Genomic DNA, 17,772 nt, shown 5'->3' on the forward strand with positions numbered 1-17,772 from the left:
CACCAAAGATGATTTTTAATACTCAGCCAGCTGACAGCTGGATTAGGTCATTATTCAGTCCTTGTTAAAATCAAAATGTTGGGAAGCTCTGCATTGTGAAGGCTTAGTTGCCCAGTCAATAGTCATTCACTTTCTCAACACAGGCACCAAAATCTTGAATTGTTTCTTTGTTGCCTCAAGACTTTACACCCTGGACAGTTCCCATAGAACCGTTCCGGTGGGCGAGAGGTGTACCTGGATCTCATCCAGTGAGGAAGGGTGATGCGAAGGGACGGGAGGACAAGGAGTGCAGCCAGACCTGGCCATTCCCAGAGGATCAATTTTAGGGAAAAATATGTATGGAAGATGAAGATCTGGGCATTGATTACCTTAAAACTGTCACCTGGGAATGACCAGGAGTTATGCAGACCCTAGTTTGAAGACCACTGATTTATAGAATGGGAGCCCTGGTGGCACAGTGGTTAAGTGCTTGGCTGCTAACCAAAAGGTTGGCGGTGCACGCAGCAGCTCCACAGGAGAAAGATGTGGCAATCTGCTCCCATAAAAATGACAGCCTCGGAAACCCGATGGGGCTGTTCTACTCTGTCCTGCAGGGTCCCTATGAGTCAGAATTGACTCGACAGCAATGGATTTAGTGTTAGGCATAAATGAAATGTTCAATAAATGTTAACTGTGGTTGTTAGGAGCTCCTGAGTGGTGCAGACATTTAATACACTGAAAGGTTGGGGGTTCGAGTCCATCCAGAGGCACCTCAGAAGAAAGGCCTGGCAAACTGTCCCTGAAGAATCAGCCATTGAAAGACATATGGAAATGTCATGTTCTATGTATATATTTATAACAGCAACGATAACAAAAAACCCTATGGAGCACGATTCTACTCTGACGCGTGGGCTTTCCATGAGTCGGAATGGACTCAACGGCAACTGGTTAGGAGTCCCTGGCTGGGGCACACAGTTAACGCAATCAGCTACTGACCTGAAAGGTTGGGGACTCAAGTCCACCCAGAGGCACCTCATAAGAAAGGCTTGTTGATCAACTTAGGACAAATCAGAAAATTCAGCCACTGAAAACTGTTTGGAGCACAGTTCTAGTCTGACACACTTGGGGTCTCCCTGAGTTGGAATTTGATTCAATAGCAAATGTTTTTTTCTCTTTTTCCCCCCACCGGTGTGGTCGTAGTATTGTTGTTGCATTTACAAACTGCCCAGTAAACAGTAGGTGCTCAGTAAATGGAATTGCAGAAAGTGTTTGGGTATTGGCAGGGAGTTTGACCAGATAAACCTGTAGTGCTCCCCTAAGTCTGAGACGCCATCATCCTCGCACGGAACCTGCACTGGTTACCTGTTCCCATGTGACCGATGATCCCAGATGTAGTAGACGAAAACAGCAGCTATTTTATTTACTCACACTTCCGTGGGTCGCTGGGGCAGCTGAAGCTACACATGGAGCTGCAGTCACTGTGAGATCAGCTGGGGACTTGGTCAGGTGCCCTCAGCCGGGAGCGCTGGTGTCCGCTCCGTGTGGTCTCATCTTTCCAGGCTCTTCATGTGGTAGCAGAAGAACCCCCAGCAACAAGGGAGAGGACAAACCCAAGAGCACAAGTGCCTTGAAGTCTCTGCTTGTGACACATTGGCTAATGTCCCATTGACAAAGCAAGCCATGTATCCAAGCCCAGAGTCACTATAGGAGAAGACTGTGTAAGGGCGGGGACAGATCCAGGGAGGCGTGAATCACTGGGGGCCTCTGACAGCCGTCTGCTGCAGAACCCCTGTGGCTCCTCCGGCTGTTTCAGCTTTCCTTCTATTTGAGGTGAACTCAACTGCAAGATCTCAGATTGGACACTTGTCGGGATAAGTGCCTGGGTATCCTTACTTTCCTCTGCAGCTAGTCAGTTGGCTTTCCTCAAGGAGACCTACTGTGGAAGGATGTCTTACTCTAAGACTGTTTTCCCAAGGGCATTTTCTTACCTCTGCAAGGGCGCTAATCAGAGAATGAGCTCCATTTCACAGTGAGGAGCTTCTAAGTGGGAACAGGTTGGCCCAGATTCCTGCAAGCAGATCTTATCCTAACTAAAACAGCTCAGAAGTTGGCTAACTGTGTTACCCCAGGACTCTTGAGGTTAGAACCCAACCCTACTTGGCCTGCCCCAAACTAACTGTTTTGGGTTATGTAACGGGGAAGTGTGGGGTTAATGGCTTCATGTCTGATTAGATCCAGGGGTCTGACAGCATCAGGTCATGTGTTGTCTGTGCTATGGCTCTGCTGTACCCACCCAAAGAGAAGTAAGAAAGCCCTTGTAGTTGGCTTGTGCCTACACCAGGTGATGTCTCAGCCTCTGCATTTCCTGGTAACTCCAGGAGCGTATTGATCTGACGTAGCATTCATTTACCATCTTTTTTTTTGTTTGTTTCCTTTCACAGTGAGACATTATTTGGTGAAATGCCCTCAAAACAGGTAGGAATGTTTTCTTTTCTTTCTTTTTTTTTAAATCAAATGAGACTCTTCTATTTTACTTTCTTTTGGTATTAGCAAGAAATTGGTTAAATTCATATGTTTGTCTAATTAGTATACAACATATTTGCCACATTAATGCACAAATTAGTCTGAAAATTTGTGTTCTGCATGCATTCATGTGTTTCCGAGTTCCAGACTCTGGCTGTTACTCCCAGAGTGTTCAGAGAACACGTGTCTCGTACTGGCCCAACATGTATGCTGAGAGGCTTAGCACGTGTACCTAAAGGGCTGCCCTTGTCAGTCGGTAGGTTTATGATGGTGCAAGCAGCTGAGTGAGCCACTCTGATACCTTACTGGCCACAAACACACCTAATCCCTTTTCACCAAGGCTTACTTGTCCTATGTCCCATTCTTCCAAAATGTGACCGTTAGTAATTTAATATGTGTGAGGATACTAGCCTTTTAGCTGGTGGAATATACCTCACAGGCTACATTAATAGTTACAGGAGATATTACAAACTCCTAGATTTTTAAAATTGAATTTGGGACCTGAGTCCAGAAAGGATGGTGTAGACCCATTTCTCCCTGCTCCTCCGCACTAAGCATGACAAGATCCGGTTACTTGCTGTCTGCAAGAAATACAGCTTAGATTCAAAGACACAGATTGGGTGAAAGTTGTTGTAAAGTGCCATTGAATTGGCTCCAGCTCATAGCAACCCCATGCACAGCAGAATGAAACACTCCCTGGTCCCGCACCATCCTCACAATGGTTGCTATGTTTGAGCCCAGTGTTGCAGCCACGGTGTCAGTCCAGCTTGTTGGGCCTTCCTCTTTTTCCCTGACCCTGTACTTTACCAAGCATGATGTCCTTCTCCAGGGACTGGTCCCTCCTGATAACATGTCCAAAGTACATGAGACGAAGTCTCGCCATCCTTGCTTCTAAGGAGCATTCTGGCTGTGCTTCCTCCAAGACAGATTTGTTCGTTCTTCTGGCAGTCCATGATCTATTTAATATTGTTCCCCAACACCATAATTCAAAGGCATCAATGCTTCTTTGGTCTTCCTTGTTCATTTTTCAGCTTTCACGTGCACATGGGGCGATTGAAAATACAAGGGATTGGGTCAGGCACACTTTAGTCCTCAAAGTAACATCTTTGCTTTTTAACGCTTTAGAGAGGTCTTTTGTAGCAGATTTGCCCAATGCAATGCACCTTTTGATTTCTTGACTGCTGCTTCTATGGGCATTGATTGTGGATCCCATAAAATGTTCAAAAAAAAAGGTTGACAGTAAAAGAATGGAAAAAGATATAACATGCAACAGTGACAGTAAGAGAGGTGGTGTGGCTAAATTAATATCAGACAAAATAGAATTTATGACAGTAAATATTACTAGAAACAAAGAACATTTCATAATGACAAAAGGGTCAATATATCAGGAAGATATAAAAATTATAAATGTATATGGGCCTAACAACAGAGCCTCAACATACATGAACCAAAAACTGAGAAAACTAAAAGAGGAAATAGATAATTCTAGAATAATAGCTGGAAATCTCAGTGCCCCACTTTTAAAAATTGATAGAACACCTAGGCAGAAAATCGACAAGTGTAAAGAAGATCACCCAACCTGACCTAACTGACATATAAGGATACTCACCCAATAACTGCATAATATCTATTCTTTTCAAGTCACATGGGATATTCTCCAGGTTAGGCCATATGATAGTCCATAAACCAAATATGAATAAACTTAAAATGTTTGAAATCATACAAAGTCTGTTCTTTGACTACAATATAATTAAATAGAAATCAACAGCAGAAAGAAAACTTGCAAATCTCAAAGTATTTGGAAATGAAATGCACTTCTAAATAATCCAGGGATCAAAGATGAAATCACAAGGAAAATTAGAAAATATTTTGAGCTGAATGAAAATGAAAATACAACATATCACAATTTATGGGATGTAGCTAAAACAGTGTTTAGAGGACAATTTATGGCTTTAATTTGTAACCCAATTATTTTTTCCTTTTGATTTTTTTTTTGATACCATGTGTTTTCATTAATGGAGGGCATGCTGAATACTTGAGCGTGTCTGAATTTTTGGTAGGTAGTATGCTTTTTGTTTTATGCCTCATTCCATCAATTGTATCCTCGGAGTCCAGAGGTACATATGTGTGCCAAATAAAAAAATTTAAAATTTATATTTTTCCTACTAAATATTCAGTGATACAGCACCATCTCATCAAATACCCTGTAAAAGCTAATTTGCAGCACACACCTGTTTTTTCCATTTCAAACTTTTGTGTAGGACCTTGCCTGCTGGCAGAATGTACTGTCAGTGGGACAGCTGCCTCCCAGTGAACCCCAAAGGTACAAAAAGTAAGTGGGAGCTATATACATGCTAGTCCTGAGAGGGTTAAATGCCTATATTAGAGAAGAAAGCTCTCGAATCAATAACCTAAGCTTTCCCTTTAAAGAAAAAAAAATAGGAAAAGAGGAGCAACTGAAACTCAAAATAAGCAGAAGAAAGGATCTACTAAAGATTAGAACAGAAATCAGTGACATAGAAAACATAAAAAAAAAAGAAAATTTAGTAAAAGCAAACACTGATTCTTTGAAAAGATCTACAGAATTGACAAACCATTAGCTAGACAATTCCTGAAAAAGAGACAGGGCAAAAATTAAAACAACAACAACAAAAACGCTGTTGCCAAAATCAGGAATCAAAATGGGGACATCACTACTGAGCCTACAAGAATTAAAAGAACTAAAAGGAAACGCTATGAACATGTTTACTCTCACAAATTAGACAACATGGATGATTTGGTCATTAAGGTTGTGTGTCAACTTGGCTGGGCCATGATTCTTAGTGGTTGGCCGTTACGATGTAGCTTGGCAGTCTTATGATGATACGATCACTTCCACGATGAGATTTGGTAAATGTGATGACCTCCATAATGGGATCTGCTGTGAATAGACAGTCAGTCGAAAGGGAGCTTCCTTGGGGGTGTGGCCTGCATCCAATATATGCGGACACTCTGGCAAGGCTTGTGGGCTTTTGCTCGCTCTGGATCCTGCAGCTGGCTCCCGTTCGTCTGACCTCCGGCTCTTGGGACTTGAGCTAGCAGCTTACCTATAGTCTTACTGCCTGATCTTGGGACTGGTCAGTCTTCACAGCCTGTGAGCAAGAGCCCTGCTGTCTGACCTGCCGATCTTGGTTCGCTAGCCCCTGCAGCTAAGTGAATCAGGAGAAGCCTCCAGCCTGACCCATGGATTTCAGATGTTCAGCCTCTACAACCGCGTGAGCAATTTCCTTGGTATAAGTCTCCTTTTATATTTATACTCTTTACTGGTTTTGCTTCTCTTGAGAACCCAGCCTAAGACAGATGATATGGGAAAATTCCTAGAAAGAAACATTGCCAATACTAATTTAAAGAAAAATAGATAATCTTAATAAATCTGTAACAAGTCAAGATATTGAATTGTTAACCTAAAAAATTTTTGCACAAAGAAAAGCTTGGACCCAGATGGCTTTATTTATGAAGTGTATCAAATATTTGAAGAAAAATAATATCAATACCTCAAAAACACTTCCATAAAATTGAGGAAGAGGTAATAGTTTCTAGGTCTTTTTATGAAACCACTATTACCCTGGTAACAAAACATGACAAGAACATTACAAGGAATAAAAACTACAGACCAATATCACTAATGAACCTAGACACAAACATCCTCAACAAAATATCATTATGCCAAATCCAGAAACATATACAAAGGGTTATACAACATGACAAAATAGGATCTGTGCCAGGACTGCAAGGTTTAACATCTGAAAATTTTGTTATACATCATATTAATGTAATAAAGCACAAAAACCCACACGATCACCTCAACAGATACAAAAAAAAAAAAATTTGAGATAATCCGACACCCACTCAAGATACAAATTTTTAGCAAACTAAAAATAGAAGGGCATGTATGCCACCTGGTAAAGGGCATCTATGAAAATCCCACAGACAACGTCTTATTTAATGGTAAAGACTGAATGCTTTCCTCCTAAATTCAGGAACAAGGCAAGGATATCCAGCGTCACCACTTTTACTCAACATTACACTGGAGGGTGGAAGAATGAATAAGTTACCAGATCAATACTAGCAATGAAACCCTGGAAACAAAATGAAGAAAATCATTCCATTCACAATAGCATCAAAAAGAATAAAATACTCAGGAATACGTTAAACAAAATAAGTACAAGACTTGTAAAGCTAGAAAACATTGCTGAGAGAAATTTAAGATCTTAAAAAATGGAGAGGGATTCCGTGGGTGTGGATTGGAAGAGTTGGTAATGTCAGACAGTAATTCTACCCAAATCAATCTATAAAGTCTGCAACCCCTATCAAGCTTCTAGCAGATTTTTTGTTGTTAAAATTCACAAGCAGGTTTTAGACTTTACATGGAAATTAAAAACACACCAACAAAAACCAAAGTTAGAAGACTTATACTTCCTGTTTTCAAAAGTTATTCTAATGCTACAATAATCAAGACACCGTGATTTGATGCAAGGTAGGCATGTAGATCAATGGAACATCACTGGGAATCCAGAAGTGAACTCTTACATATGTGGTAAATTGCTTTTTGGCAAAGACCCCAAGACAATTCTGTAGGGAAAGGATTGTGCCTTCAGTAAACGGTGCTGGAATGTTTGTCATCCATATGCAAAAACATGAACTTAGACCCTTAGCTCACATTATACCAGAAATTAACTGAAAATGGATAACAGACCTAAACGTAAGAGCTAAAACTATAAAAGCCCTAGAAGAGAACATGAGAAAATCTTTGTGACCTTGAGTTGGGCAAAGTGACACCAAAAATACGACTCATAAAAGAAATAATTGATAAAATGAGAAACATTTGCACTTCCAAAGATACCATTAAGAAAATGAAAAGACAAGCCACAGACTGAGAGAAAACATTTGCAAATCATGTACCTGATGAAGGACTTGTGTCCAAAGTATGTAAAGAACTCTTACAACTCAATAAGAGTAGATGACAAATAACAGTTAAAAATGGAGGAAAGATTTGAATAGAGATTTGACTGAAATTGACTAGAGAAGACATGTGATTGGCTAATAAGCACATGAAAAGATGTTCAGTGTAATTAGTCATTAAAAACCCACTGTTGTTGAGTCGATTCAGACTCAAAGCGACCCCATAGTGTTTCCGAGGCAGTAAATCTCTACGGAAGCAGACTGCCACATTTTTCTCCCATGGAGTGGCTGGTGGTTTCGAACCCCCAACCTTTTGGTTAGCAGCCGAGACCTTTAACCACGGAGCCACCAGGGCTCCTCAGCCATTAGGGAAATGCAAATTAAGACTACAGTGAGATACCACTGCACACGCATTGCAATGGCTATGATCAAAAAGACAGGCAGTGTCAAGTGTTGGTTAGGACGTGAGGAAACTGAAACTCTTACACACTGCTGGTGGGAATATAAAATGGTGCAGCTACTTTGGAAAACAGTTTGGCAGTTTCTTAAAACATTAACCATAAACTTACCAGTTACAATCAGGTCGATTCCGACTCGTGGCGACCCTGTGTGTTTCAGAGTAGAATGACTGTTGACAGGGGTTTCATAGCTGTGACCTTTCGGCATAGAGCACTAGGCCTTTCTTTTGGGGTGCCTCTGGGTAGGCACCTCAAACCAACCTTTTTGTTAGAAGCCAAGGACTTAACTATTTGTGCTACTCAGGGACTCCTAGACTTATGACCCAGCAATTCCACTCCTAGGAGTCTACGAAGACGTACGTACACAGTTGTTCATAGCTGACTCATCCATAACAACTCAGAACTGGAAACAATCTGAATATCCGTCAACTGGTGAATGGATAAACAAAATTTGATATCTGTGTCCAATGAAATACTGTCCAGTAATAAAAAGGAAAAAATTGCTGATGTATACCACAACATGGATGAACTTTGAAAACTTTACGCTAAGTGAGAGAAGCCAGATGCCTCCACCCCAAATTGCACAGTATATGATTTCCTTTATATGAAATGTCCAGATAAGGTAAATTCATACACAGGAAGTCCCCATCTTACGATGTATTCGAGTTACAACAAACTGTACATCTTGTCGTTGGTAATATGCTGCAGTGTGTAATTTGCTGATGTCATCATTCTCAGATGTTCACTTGTAGATGTTCGCTGTTACAATTTATAAAGATACTAATAAGAAAAGGCAATAATAATGAAAACTAAAAAAAAAAATTAGGTATTTAACTTACATCAGAATTGGTTTACGATGGAGTCCTAGAAACAGAACCCCGTCTTAAGTTGGGGGTTACCTGAATGGAGAAAGTAGATCAGTGGTTGCCTGAGGCTGAGAGTGGGTTGTTGTTAGGTGCCGTCAAGTCGGTTCCAACTCATAGCGACCGTGTGTACAACAGAACAAAACACTGCCTGGTCCTGGGAGATCTTCATAATTGTCGTTATGCCTGGGCCCCTTGCTGTAACCACTGTGTCAGTCCCTGTCCTTGAGGGAGTGAAGGTTAACTGTAAATGGGCAAGAGGGAACTTTCTGAGGTGACAGAAATGTTTTATAGTGATGGCAACACATTTATAAATTTATGAAAAATTATGTAGTTAACACTTATAATCAGTGAATCTAATGACATGTAAATTATCAATAAAGCTTTTTTTTTTTTAAAGCATGTATCCCTGTAAGGCCCCGAGGACTAGGGTGGTGGCGGCATTTCAGACTGTGGCTGGGGGTAGACAGAGCTGTGGAGGGCAGCCTTCCAGTGTTTCCCAGGATTCGATGACCACAGGGGAAGCTTCCTCTGATGCCGTGCCTGTCCTCTCATCTGTAGCAAGCAACTCCTGGAGGCGGGCTGGAAGTGCGGCAGGGACATCACACAGTCTGGGGGCATTAGAGTGGTCTCCCTGGCCCTGGGGTACCAGAGGTCAGGGATGATGGCTGGGCCCTGCTCCAGTGGCCGCCTCTCCTTCACCACCCTCCACACTGGGCACTGTCCGTGAGGCTGGAAGGGTACTAAGTCACACCACTCCTTCACTGCCCTCTGCACTGGGCACCATCTGTGAGGCTGGATGCGTACTGAGTCACGCCACTCCTTCACTGCCCTCCACACTGGGCACCATCTGTGAGGCTGGAAGGGCACTGAATCACGCCACTCCTTCACTGCCCTCCACACTGGGCACCATCTGTGAGGCTGGAAGGGCACTGAATCACGCCACTCCTTCACTGCCCTCCACACTGGGCACCATCTGTGAGGCTGGAAGGGTGCTGAGTCACACCACTGCTTCACCGCCCTCCACACTGGGCACCATCTGTGAGGCTGGAAGGGCACTGAATCACGCCACTCCTTCACTGCCCTCTGCACTGGGCACCATCTGTGAGGCTGGAAGGGTGCTGAGTCACACCACTGCTTCACTGCCCTCCACACTGGGCACCGTCTGTGAGGCTGGAAGGGTACTGAATCACGCCACTCCTTCACTGCCCTCCACACTGGGCACCATCTGTGAGGCTGGAAGGGCACTGAATCACGCCACTCCTTCACTGCCCTCCACACTGGGCACCGTCTGTGAGGCTGAAAGGGTACTGAGTCACACCACTCCCTCACTGCCCTCCGCACTGGGCACCGTCTGTGAGGCTGAAGGGTACTGAGTCACACCACTCCCCCACTGCCCTCCGCACTGGGCACTGTCTGTGAGGCTGAAAGGGTACTGAGTCACACCACTCCCTCACTGCCCTCCGCACTGGGCACCATCTGTGAGGCTGGAAGGGCACTGAATCACGCCACTCCTTCACTGCCCTCCACACTGGGCACCGTCTGTGAGGCTGGAAGGGCACTGAATCACGCCACTCCTTCACTGCCCTCTGCACTGGGCACCATCTATGAGGCTGGAAGGGTGCTGAGTCACACCACTGCTTCACTGCCCTCCACACTGGGCACCGTCTGTGAGGCTGGATGGGTACCTGAGTCACACTGCTCCTTCACCACCCTCCGCACTGGGCACAGTCCATGTGGCTGGATGGGTACTGAGTCACACCGGTCCTTCATGCCCTCCACAATGGGTACCTTCTATGAGCCTGGATGGGCATCTGAGTCACACCTCTCCCTGTGGGCATGTTTCCTATTGGGCCAGACTCCAGATCTCCTCTGGTAAACCTGCCTTTATTCCACCTGCACCTCAGGTGCCTGCTGGGCCAGGTCTGGCCCTCACTCACCTGGCAGTGTTCCCTGCCAACTTCACATTCATCTTCCACAACAGAACCACAGGCCTGACTCCCCGCCATGGTGCCTGGCTAGTGAACCGGGCACTTCTTGCCATAACTCCTAACTTGACCTGGCAGTTCCTCTAGCCCTGCCCTGCCTGGAGTCCCAAGCTATGACGAGGACAAATGTCCTTATCTGTGATGCCACCTCCATCTTCCTGCCACCTCCCCATGAGGGAGAATGGGCAGAAACACAGGAGCAGGGCAAGGTGCCCAGAGCGGAAGGCCTTGGGCGGGCAGGGGCCCATCAGGAGGAGGCCGCGGGCTGGTGCTGAGGCCACAGTGAGGGGGCCTTCCACATGACTGGAGCAGAAGCGCAAACTCTGGGAACTGCCTGGCCTGCTCAGAAATGTTGAAAAGAAGAAAAAAGGTCTCACCTTGAATGTGTATTGTTCCTGAGGTGGAGAGCTGGTGCCTCTGTTGCCATCCCCTGGGTTGGGTGGCCCTGACCGTCAGGGTTGAGGAACTCTTGCTTTCGCGTGGGAGCGATGCAGAGGGTAGGGTTGAACAACCATGTGAGGGGTTGCGCACAATTTTAACACACCCTGTCTGGGGAACACGGCCTGAGAGCAGGTCAACTGGTAAGTAAGCAAGTGCTCCACAAAGTCTTGAGACCAGATTTTAAATGAAATCCCTCTGGACTGGGTAATGGTGGTGGCTGGACATCATGATGAATGTATTTAATGTCACTGGACTGTACACGTGAAGATTGCTAAAATGGCAAAGTTTTGTTGCCTACATATTTACCACAATAAAAAATAAAAAAAGAAATCCCTCCAACAGCGTACGGTGGTGGTGGGTCTTACACCTTGGTGCCTCTTCAGGGGCTCTGGGATGTCTTCTTTCCTGAAGGTCAAGTTGAAGACTGATGTCAAGAAGCCAGTCAGGTGCCACGAAGAGATAACCACCAGCCAGTACATTCCCTGACCTTCTGGTTGATCTCTTCCTGGGAGTGTGAGATCATAAAGTACTTGGCAGATGGCAGAGATTGCAGCGGATATTCAGCTACCAGCGCCCGCAGAAGCAACAGCCGCAGTTGTCTATGCTTCCTTAATCCTTCCTGGGGCCTCCACTTTATCAACGATCGAGGAGACTCAGAGGCGCGGACTATTTCTATGTTGGATAAGTTACAGGCACAGTTTTACCGTGCTTTATGAGCTCAGTTTAAAGCATTTTTCAGGCGTTTATAAACCATCAGAGATCTTTAAATATACGCTGGCAATCAAAGTATAGGATTTGATTAATAAGTGATTTGTTCAAGGTCTTAGAGGAAAGGCAGAGATACAATTTCAAAGAAAATCTAAGGGTTTGCTCCCAACTTAGACATGTAACTGGAACCCAGGTGGCACGGTGGTTAAGATCTTGGCTGCTAACCCGAAGTTCGGCAGCTTGAATCCACCACAGCTCCTTGGAAAACCTACGGTGCAGTTCTACTCCGTCCTATAGGGCTGTTATGAGTCGGAATCACCGACAACGGCTTTTTTTTTTTTTTGGACATGTAACTACTTGTTTTATTTTCATAATATTGGGTACAAAGCATTTGTTCCTTCAGTCAGAGGCAATATACTGGCATGGTTACGGCTCCGGCACCAGGTTTCCTTGATTCATACCCTGACTCGGTCACTGGCCTGCTGTGTGCCCTTGGCTTGTTTCTTAACCTCTCTGTCCTAGCTCATGACGTCTTTGGGCTGATTACATGAGTGGTCTGTGTAAAGTGCCATGAACATACCTGGTAAATAGTGAGCTCCATGCAGATGTTTTCTATTATTATTCATTAAATACTTAACTGACCCCTGCTGGTTCAGAGGTTAAAGCATTTGGCTGCTAACTGAAAGGTCAGCAGTTCGATTCCGCCAGCCGCTTTGTGGGAGAAAGATGTGACAGTCTGCTTCCGTAGTTTGACAGCCTTGGAAATGCTGTGGGGCGGTTCTACTCTGTCACATAGGGCCGCTGTGAGTTGGAATTGACTCACTGGCAATGGGTTTTTAAAAAAATACTTATTGAGTGCTTCATCTGTATTGGATAGTTTGTAAGGCCTATAGAACAAAGATGAAATAACACACAGCCCGTGCCCTCAAGAGGCCCTTGTCTAACGGGAGACACACAAAAACTGCTTGTTGTCAAGTCGATTCTGACTCATGGTGACCTCATGTGTTGCAGAGTGGAACTGCCCTTCACAGGGTTTTCAAGGCTGTGACCTTTCAGAACTGGATTGCCAGGTCTTTCTTCTGAGGTGCCTCTTAGTGGGTTCCAACTGCCAACCTTTAATAGCAGGCACTTAACCATTTGTACCATCCAGGGACGCATGGGAGACAGAGGAGTAAAAGTGCCAGCAGCCATCCTGGGGGTGCGCACAGAACTGTCAGGGTGCCCAGAGAAGCCGCCCTGTCTCTGGGGGTTGTGGCTGTTAGGAAAGCTTCCTGGAGGTGATATTCAGACCAAATCTTGGAGGTCAAGTGAGAGTTTTCTTCTTACCGAAGGTGGAGTAAGAGGGCAAGGCAGAGGCGGCAGGGAACAGTACAGCAGGTGGAGGGTGAAACTTGGTAAGCGGGTGAAAATCACAGCAGAATTGGGCAGAGGCCAGAGAGGAGGCTGCAGGGCTCGGCCCGGGCCAGATGCCCATGGGATGGTACCAGTCATTTCAGACAGCAGCCACGGCGGCCTTTATGGGATGTCACATTCTGGGCACTAAGCATGGACATGGGTCCCTTCAGTTCCCACAACCACCAGGTGTAGGTGCTGCCATTACCCCCTTTTCTAGATGAGGAACTGATACCCAGAGTCTTGGTGATGTGCTGAGGCCACCTCACTGGTGAGTGGGGGAGTGGCGAGGGTCACCAGCCCAGCAGACTGGCTCTGGATGTAATTGTGAGTGTTTGGAATGCTGGCATGGACACGAGGAAGGAGGCCATCGGAAGCAGAAATCAGGGTGACAGAAGAAGCGGAAAGAGGAGAGCTGCGAATGCTGGGCACGTCCACAGCTCTGTCTCACCGCCTGACTCTGGGGTGGCCGGCAGCCTCTGAGGGTAGCACTGACTACCAGTACCCTTGTGTCCAGGGCCCCGTGTTGGGTGGTCTTTACAGTGACTGGATTTGGCATCAGCAGCTTACAGGGACTCCCCTGGAACACCCTCCTCTTGGGAGTTATGTTTTTAGGAGGGCCTTCAGTCTCAAAGCAGGCCAAGAACCCTAAATAGCAGTGTGCTGGGGCCAGCTATTCTGTGTTGTTTGATGGGCTTTTAAGCCCACATGCACGCTGTATGGCCTCCTCTGCCCACATTCGCCCAGCGAGCCGGGTGGCCAGGACAGGGACGGTGGCCTGTGCCTGCCCTCCAGCCTTCTGCATCTTTGACGTCATCTCTGAGCAGCCATACCCCACCCCACACTGTGCAGGGGTGGACCCCCTCAGGGCAGGCCTGGTTGTGCCTCCCTGTACAACAAAAAGCATTTAGTGCTCGTCTGGCTGCCCCACCCACCAACTTTGTGACCTTGGGCAGATCACTCAGCTTGGCTGAGAATGTTTTCTCCTTCAGGAGATGGGTATAAACTAGTCTGCTCTCTGTACCGTTCAGGGTCGTGGAGAGGATTCAGTGAAGCCATAATGCTGTGCACTAATTCCTAATAATCGCTCATGGTGTGCCCATGAGCACTTTATGGGATTTATTTCCAATCCTCATAAAAACCCTGCAAGGTAGAAATTACTCTCCCTAGATGAAGAACATTACTAAAACTGTCCGTGCTCAGATAAATGACCAGCACTCCATATCAGTTACCAACCTTTCACTCCAGGTGACAGAAAACCTAGCTCAGGTGTCCCACCCAGTAAGGGCTTTGCTGGCTCATCTACCAGGTGATGCTGCAGTGGGTGGGCCTCATGTCATCAGGGTTGTGACTTCCGTTCCCCATACTCCTCTCGGTAGCACTGCCTCCATGAAGGCTCCCTTCGGAAGAAACAGGTGCCAGCAGGTGTGGGCTCACCTGGGTTCACCCCATGGCCCACATGAAGGAGTTGTCTTCTCTCTTTCCAACTGGTAACAGAACTCCCGCCCCTCACTGTTTTTGGACCAGCCGGAATCAAGGACGGTGGCTTGGGGTGAGATTGTGCCACACGGGAAGGGTCATTCCCACCCAGACTCATGGCTTCAGTCCTGGGTGTGGGGAGTGGACGCCAGGAAGGTAAACCCAGTGTTTTTCTCCCTGGCTGTTGTTATTATAACAAAAACCAGGATGCTGCCTGGGGTCACGAAATACTGCTGAGGCACCTTCCCATCTCACTACGGTCAGCAGTGTTCAGAGATGTTAAAGCCACAAACAAGAACATTAGACTGCTTCAGACCTCACAGAACTGGCAGGAACTGCAAAGGACCAACCTCCTGAAGGTGGCAGTCAGAGGATCTCTCTGTGTGGGACTCTGCCAGGAGGCCCCAGCAGCGCCTCCTGGGTGGTATAAACCAGCCATTATAAAAGGTCATGGGGAGGCTGTGGACAGGGAGCCGCCGGGAGACACCTCCCAGAGGAGCGGGGTTTGTTATGATGCTCTTTAGAATGTGTATGCAGAAAGCCCATGTGAGAGAAACAGCAGGAAATCCTACCCAGTGACCTCAAGGGTCAGGAGGGTCTCCCCGGGCACCCAGCCTGGGCAGGCTGCCAAGAACTCTGCCTGTGCCCGGCCCCTGGAGCCAAGGAATCGGAGATGAGAGCCCATAATAATAAAGATAATAATAATAACAGTAATGTAATGACGGGGCTGGTTGTTAAGTGTGCTTGTCATGCCCTAATTTACTTAATGGCAAAGAGTTATTTAAAGGGAGCCTCTGTGACTGCACGACACCATTCATCCATCTTGAAAGCAAAGTTACGAAACTTTTTAGCAGCTCCTGTCATGTGGCAGGGGAAGCCCATGGAGCAAGGTCAGAAGGCTGGAAGAAGACATCAGGAAATTTGCCCTACTTACATGAGCCCTTGGCCTTTATCAGTGGCAGGCGACCTTGGCAGGGGCCACTTCTAGTTGTTCATAACTTTTTTCGTATATTTAAAAGGATCATCCACTTGCCCCTAAAGCTGTTTTGAGCCATCTTCTGCCTTCGGCATTGCAGACATAATGCTGCTGGGTGCAGGTGTGTAGGGTGGTGAGTGTGCTGTGTGAATCCTTTGTGGAAAGGTGGCCAAGAACAGACGTGTCCCTCTTGGGACCTGTCAGGCATTCTCTTTGCCAGAACTGAGCTAGGTAGGCAGCAATGAAGGAAGCTCATTGACATTTTTGAAGGTAAGATGGATCAACTGAAGCAACAACTTTTCAAAGAAAGCGTGTGGGAAGAGAGTTGGGGACGGAGATGGCTCCAGGGAGCAGGCCAGGCAGCAGTCAGCAGAGCCAGAACTGACATGCCTCCCTGGGCCCCGCTAAGGGCTTTCTGCGTCAACATCTTCTGTCTTAGGAACAATCTCGGTTTCCTTAGTAGTCCCAGTTCAGACAACAAAGAGCCTTTGGAGTGCACGACAGAGCTTTGGGCCCGGGGATGAGGACACCTTACTCACTCAACCAGAACGAGTTAGACAGACATTATGGTAGCATTTTGACTCATCGTTCATATGTCGAGGCCCACAGATGACTCTGGACCTTGGGTCTTCAGGAGAAAGGTTGGACATATGAAACCACTTACCATGACAGCTGCACCTCTGAGTCTCTCCCATAGAGAGGCTGGGGGTAGGCCAGCCATGTGCTGGTTAGGAGATGGTAGAGGAAGGGGTGAGGGTCTGAATGCCAAAGCCACCGGGGCTCACAGGAGTGCGCTCTGGCTTCTTCACATACAGTTCTCATGGTAGAGTGCGATTGGACATGTGACTCTTAGTTACAACTGTGGCGGAATCAGCTCAATTTGTGCTGCTGGTTTCTTCTACTCCCAGACACTCTTAGGTCTAGTGTGTTGCTGTTGTTAACTGCTGTCAAGTTGGCCCCGACTCGTGGCAACCCAAGGCACAACAGTACAAAATGCTGCCCAGTCGTGCACCATCACGTGATTGGTTGTGGGGACTGTTGTGATCCACAGGGTTTTTACTGATGGATTTTAGGAAGTAGGTCACAAGGCCTCTCTTCTTAGTCCCGTGTAGTCTGGAAGCTCTGAAACCTGTTCAGCATCATAGCAACAAGCAGTCTCTCACTGAGAGACGAGTGATACTTATGCACGAGGGGCATTGGCTGGGACTTGAACCCAGGTCGCCCACGTGGGAGGCAAAAATCCTGCCACTGAACCACCATGCCTCTAGCCCTAGTTTAGAGGCACAAATTTTTAAGTGACTGGCTCACTCATGCCCACTTACCATCCTTGCTTCTAAGGAGCATTCTCAAAATACTTCTTCCAAGACAGATTTGTTCATTCTTTTGACAGTCCATGGTATATTCAATATTCTTCGCCAAAATCAGAATTCAAAGGCATTGATTCTTCTTCGGCCTTCCTTATTCATTGTCCAGCTTTCCCATGCATATGAGGTGACTGAAAACACCGTGGCTTGGGTGGCACACCTTAGTCCTCAGGGTGACATCTTTGCTTTTTAACACTTAAAAGAGATTTCTTGCAACTAATTAGCCCATTGCAATGCATCTTTTTATTTCTTACTGCTGCTTCTGTGGGTGTTGATTGTGGATCCAAGTAAAATGAAATCGTTGATGACTTCAGTCTTTTCTCCATTTATGATAATGTTCCTTATTGGTTCAGTTGTGAGATTTTTGTTTTCTTTACTTCGAGGTACAATCCATACTGAAGGCTGTGGTTTTCGATCTTCATTAGTAAGTGCTTCAAGACCTCTTCACTTTCGGCAAGCAAGGTTGTGTCATCTGCATAACGCAGGTTGTTAGTGAGTCTTCCTCCAATCCTGATGCCCCGTTCTTCTTCATGTAGTCCAGCTTCTCAGATTATTTGCTCAGCATACAGATTGATTAGCTATGGTGAAAGGATACAACCCTGACGCACACCTTTCCTAACTTTAAACCATGCAGTATCCCCTTGTTCTGTTCGAACGACT

General features: G+C 46.2%; 1 protein-coding gene across 1 annotated transcript in view; it reads left to right on the forward strand.

The window, feature by feature from the left end:
- VSTM4 (V-set and transmembrane domain containing 4) overlaps positions 1-17,772 on the forward strand; it is a 145,622-nt gene that overhangs the window by 70,904 nt on the left and 56,946 nt on the right. Inside the window, exon 5 of the mRNA XM_023547175.2 lies at positions 2,421-2,454. Within this exon, the coding sequence (XP_023402943.2) occupies positions 2,421-2,454 (34 nt within the window). The remainder of the gene's footprint in view (positions 1-2,420; positions 2,455-17,772) is intronic.

This window comes from Loxodonta africana, chromosome 16 (assembly GCF_030014295.1).
Source record: "Loxodonta africana isolate mLoxAfr1 chromosome 16, mLoxAfr1.hap2, whole genome shotgun sequence".
NCBI classification, from domain to species: Eukaryota; Metazoa; Chordata; class Mammalia; order Proboscidea; family Elephantidae; genus Loxodonta; species Loxodonta africana.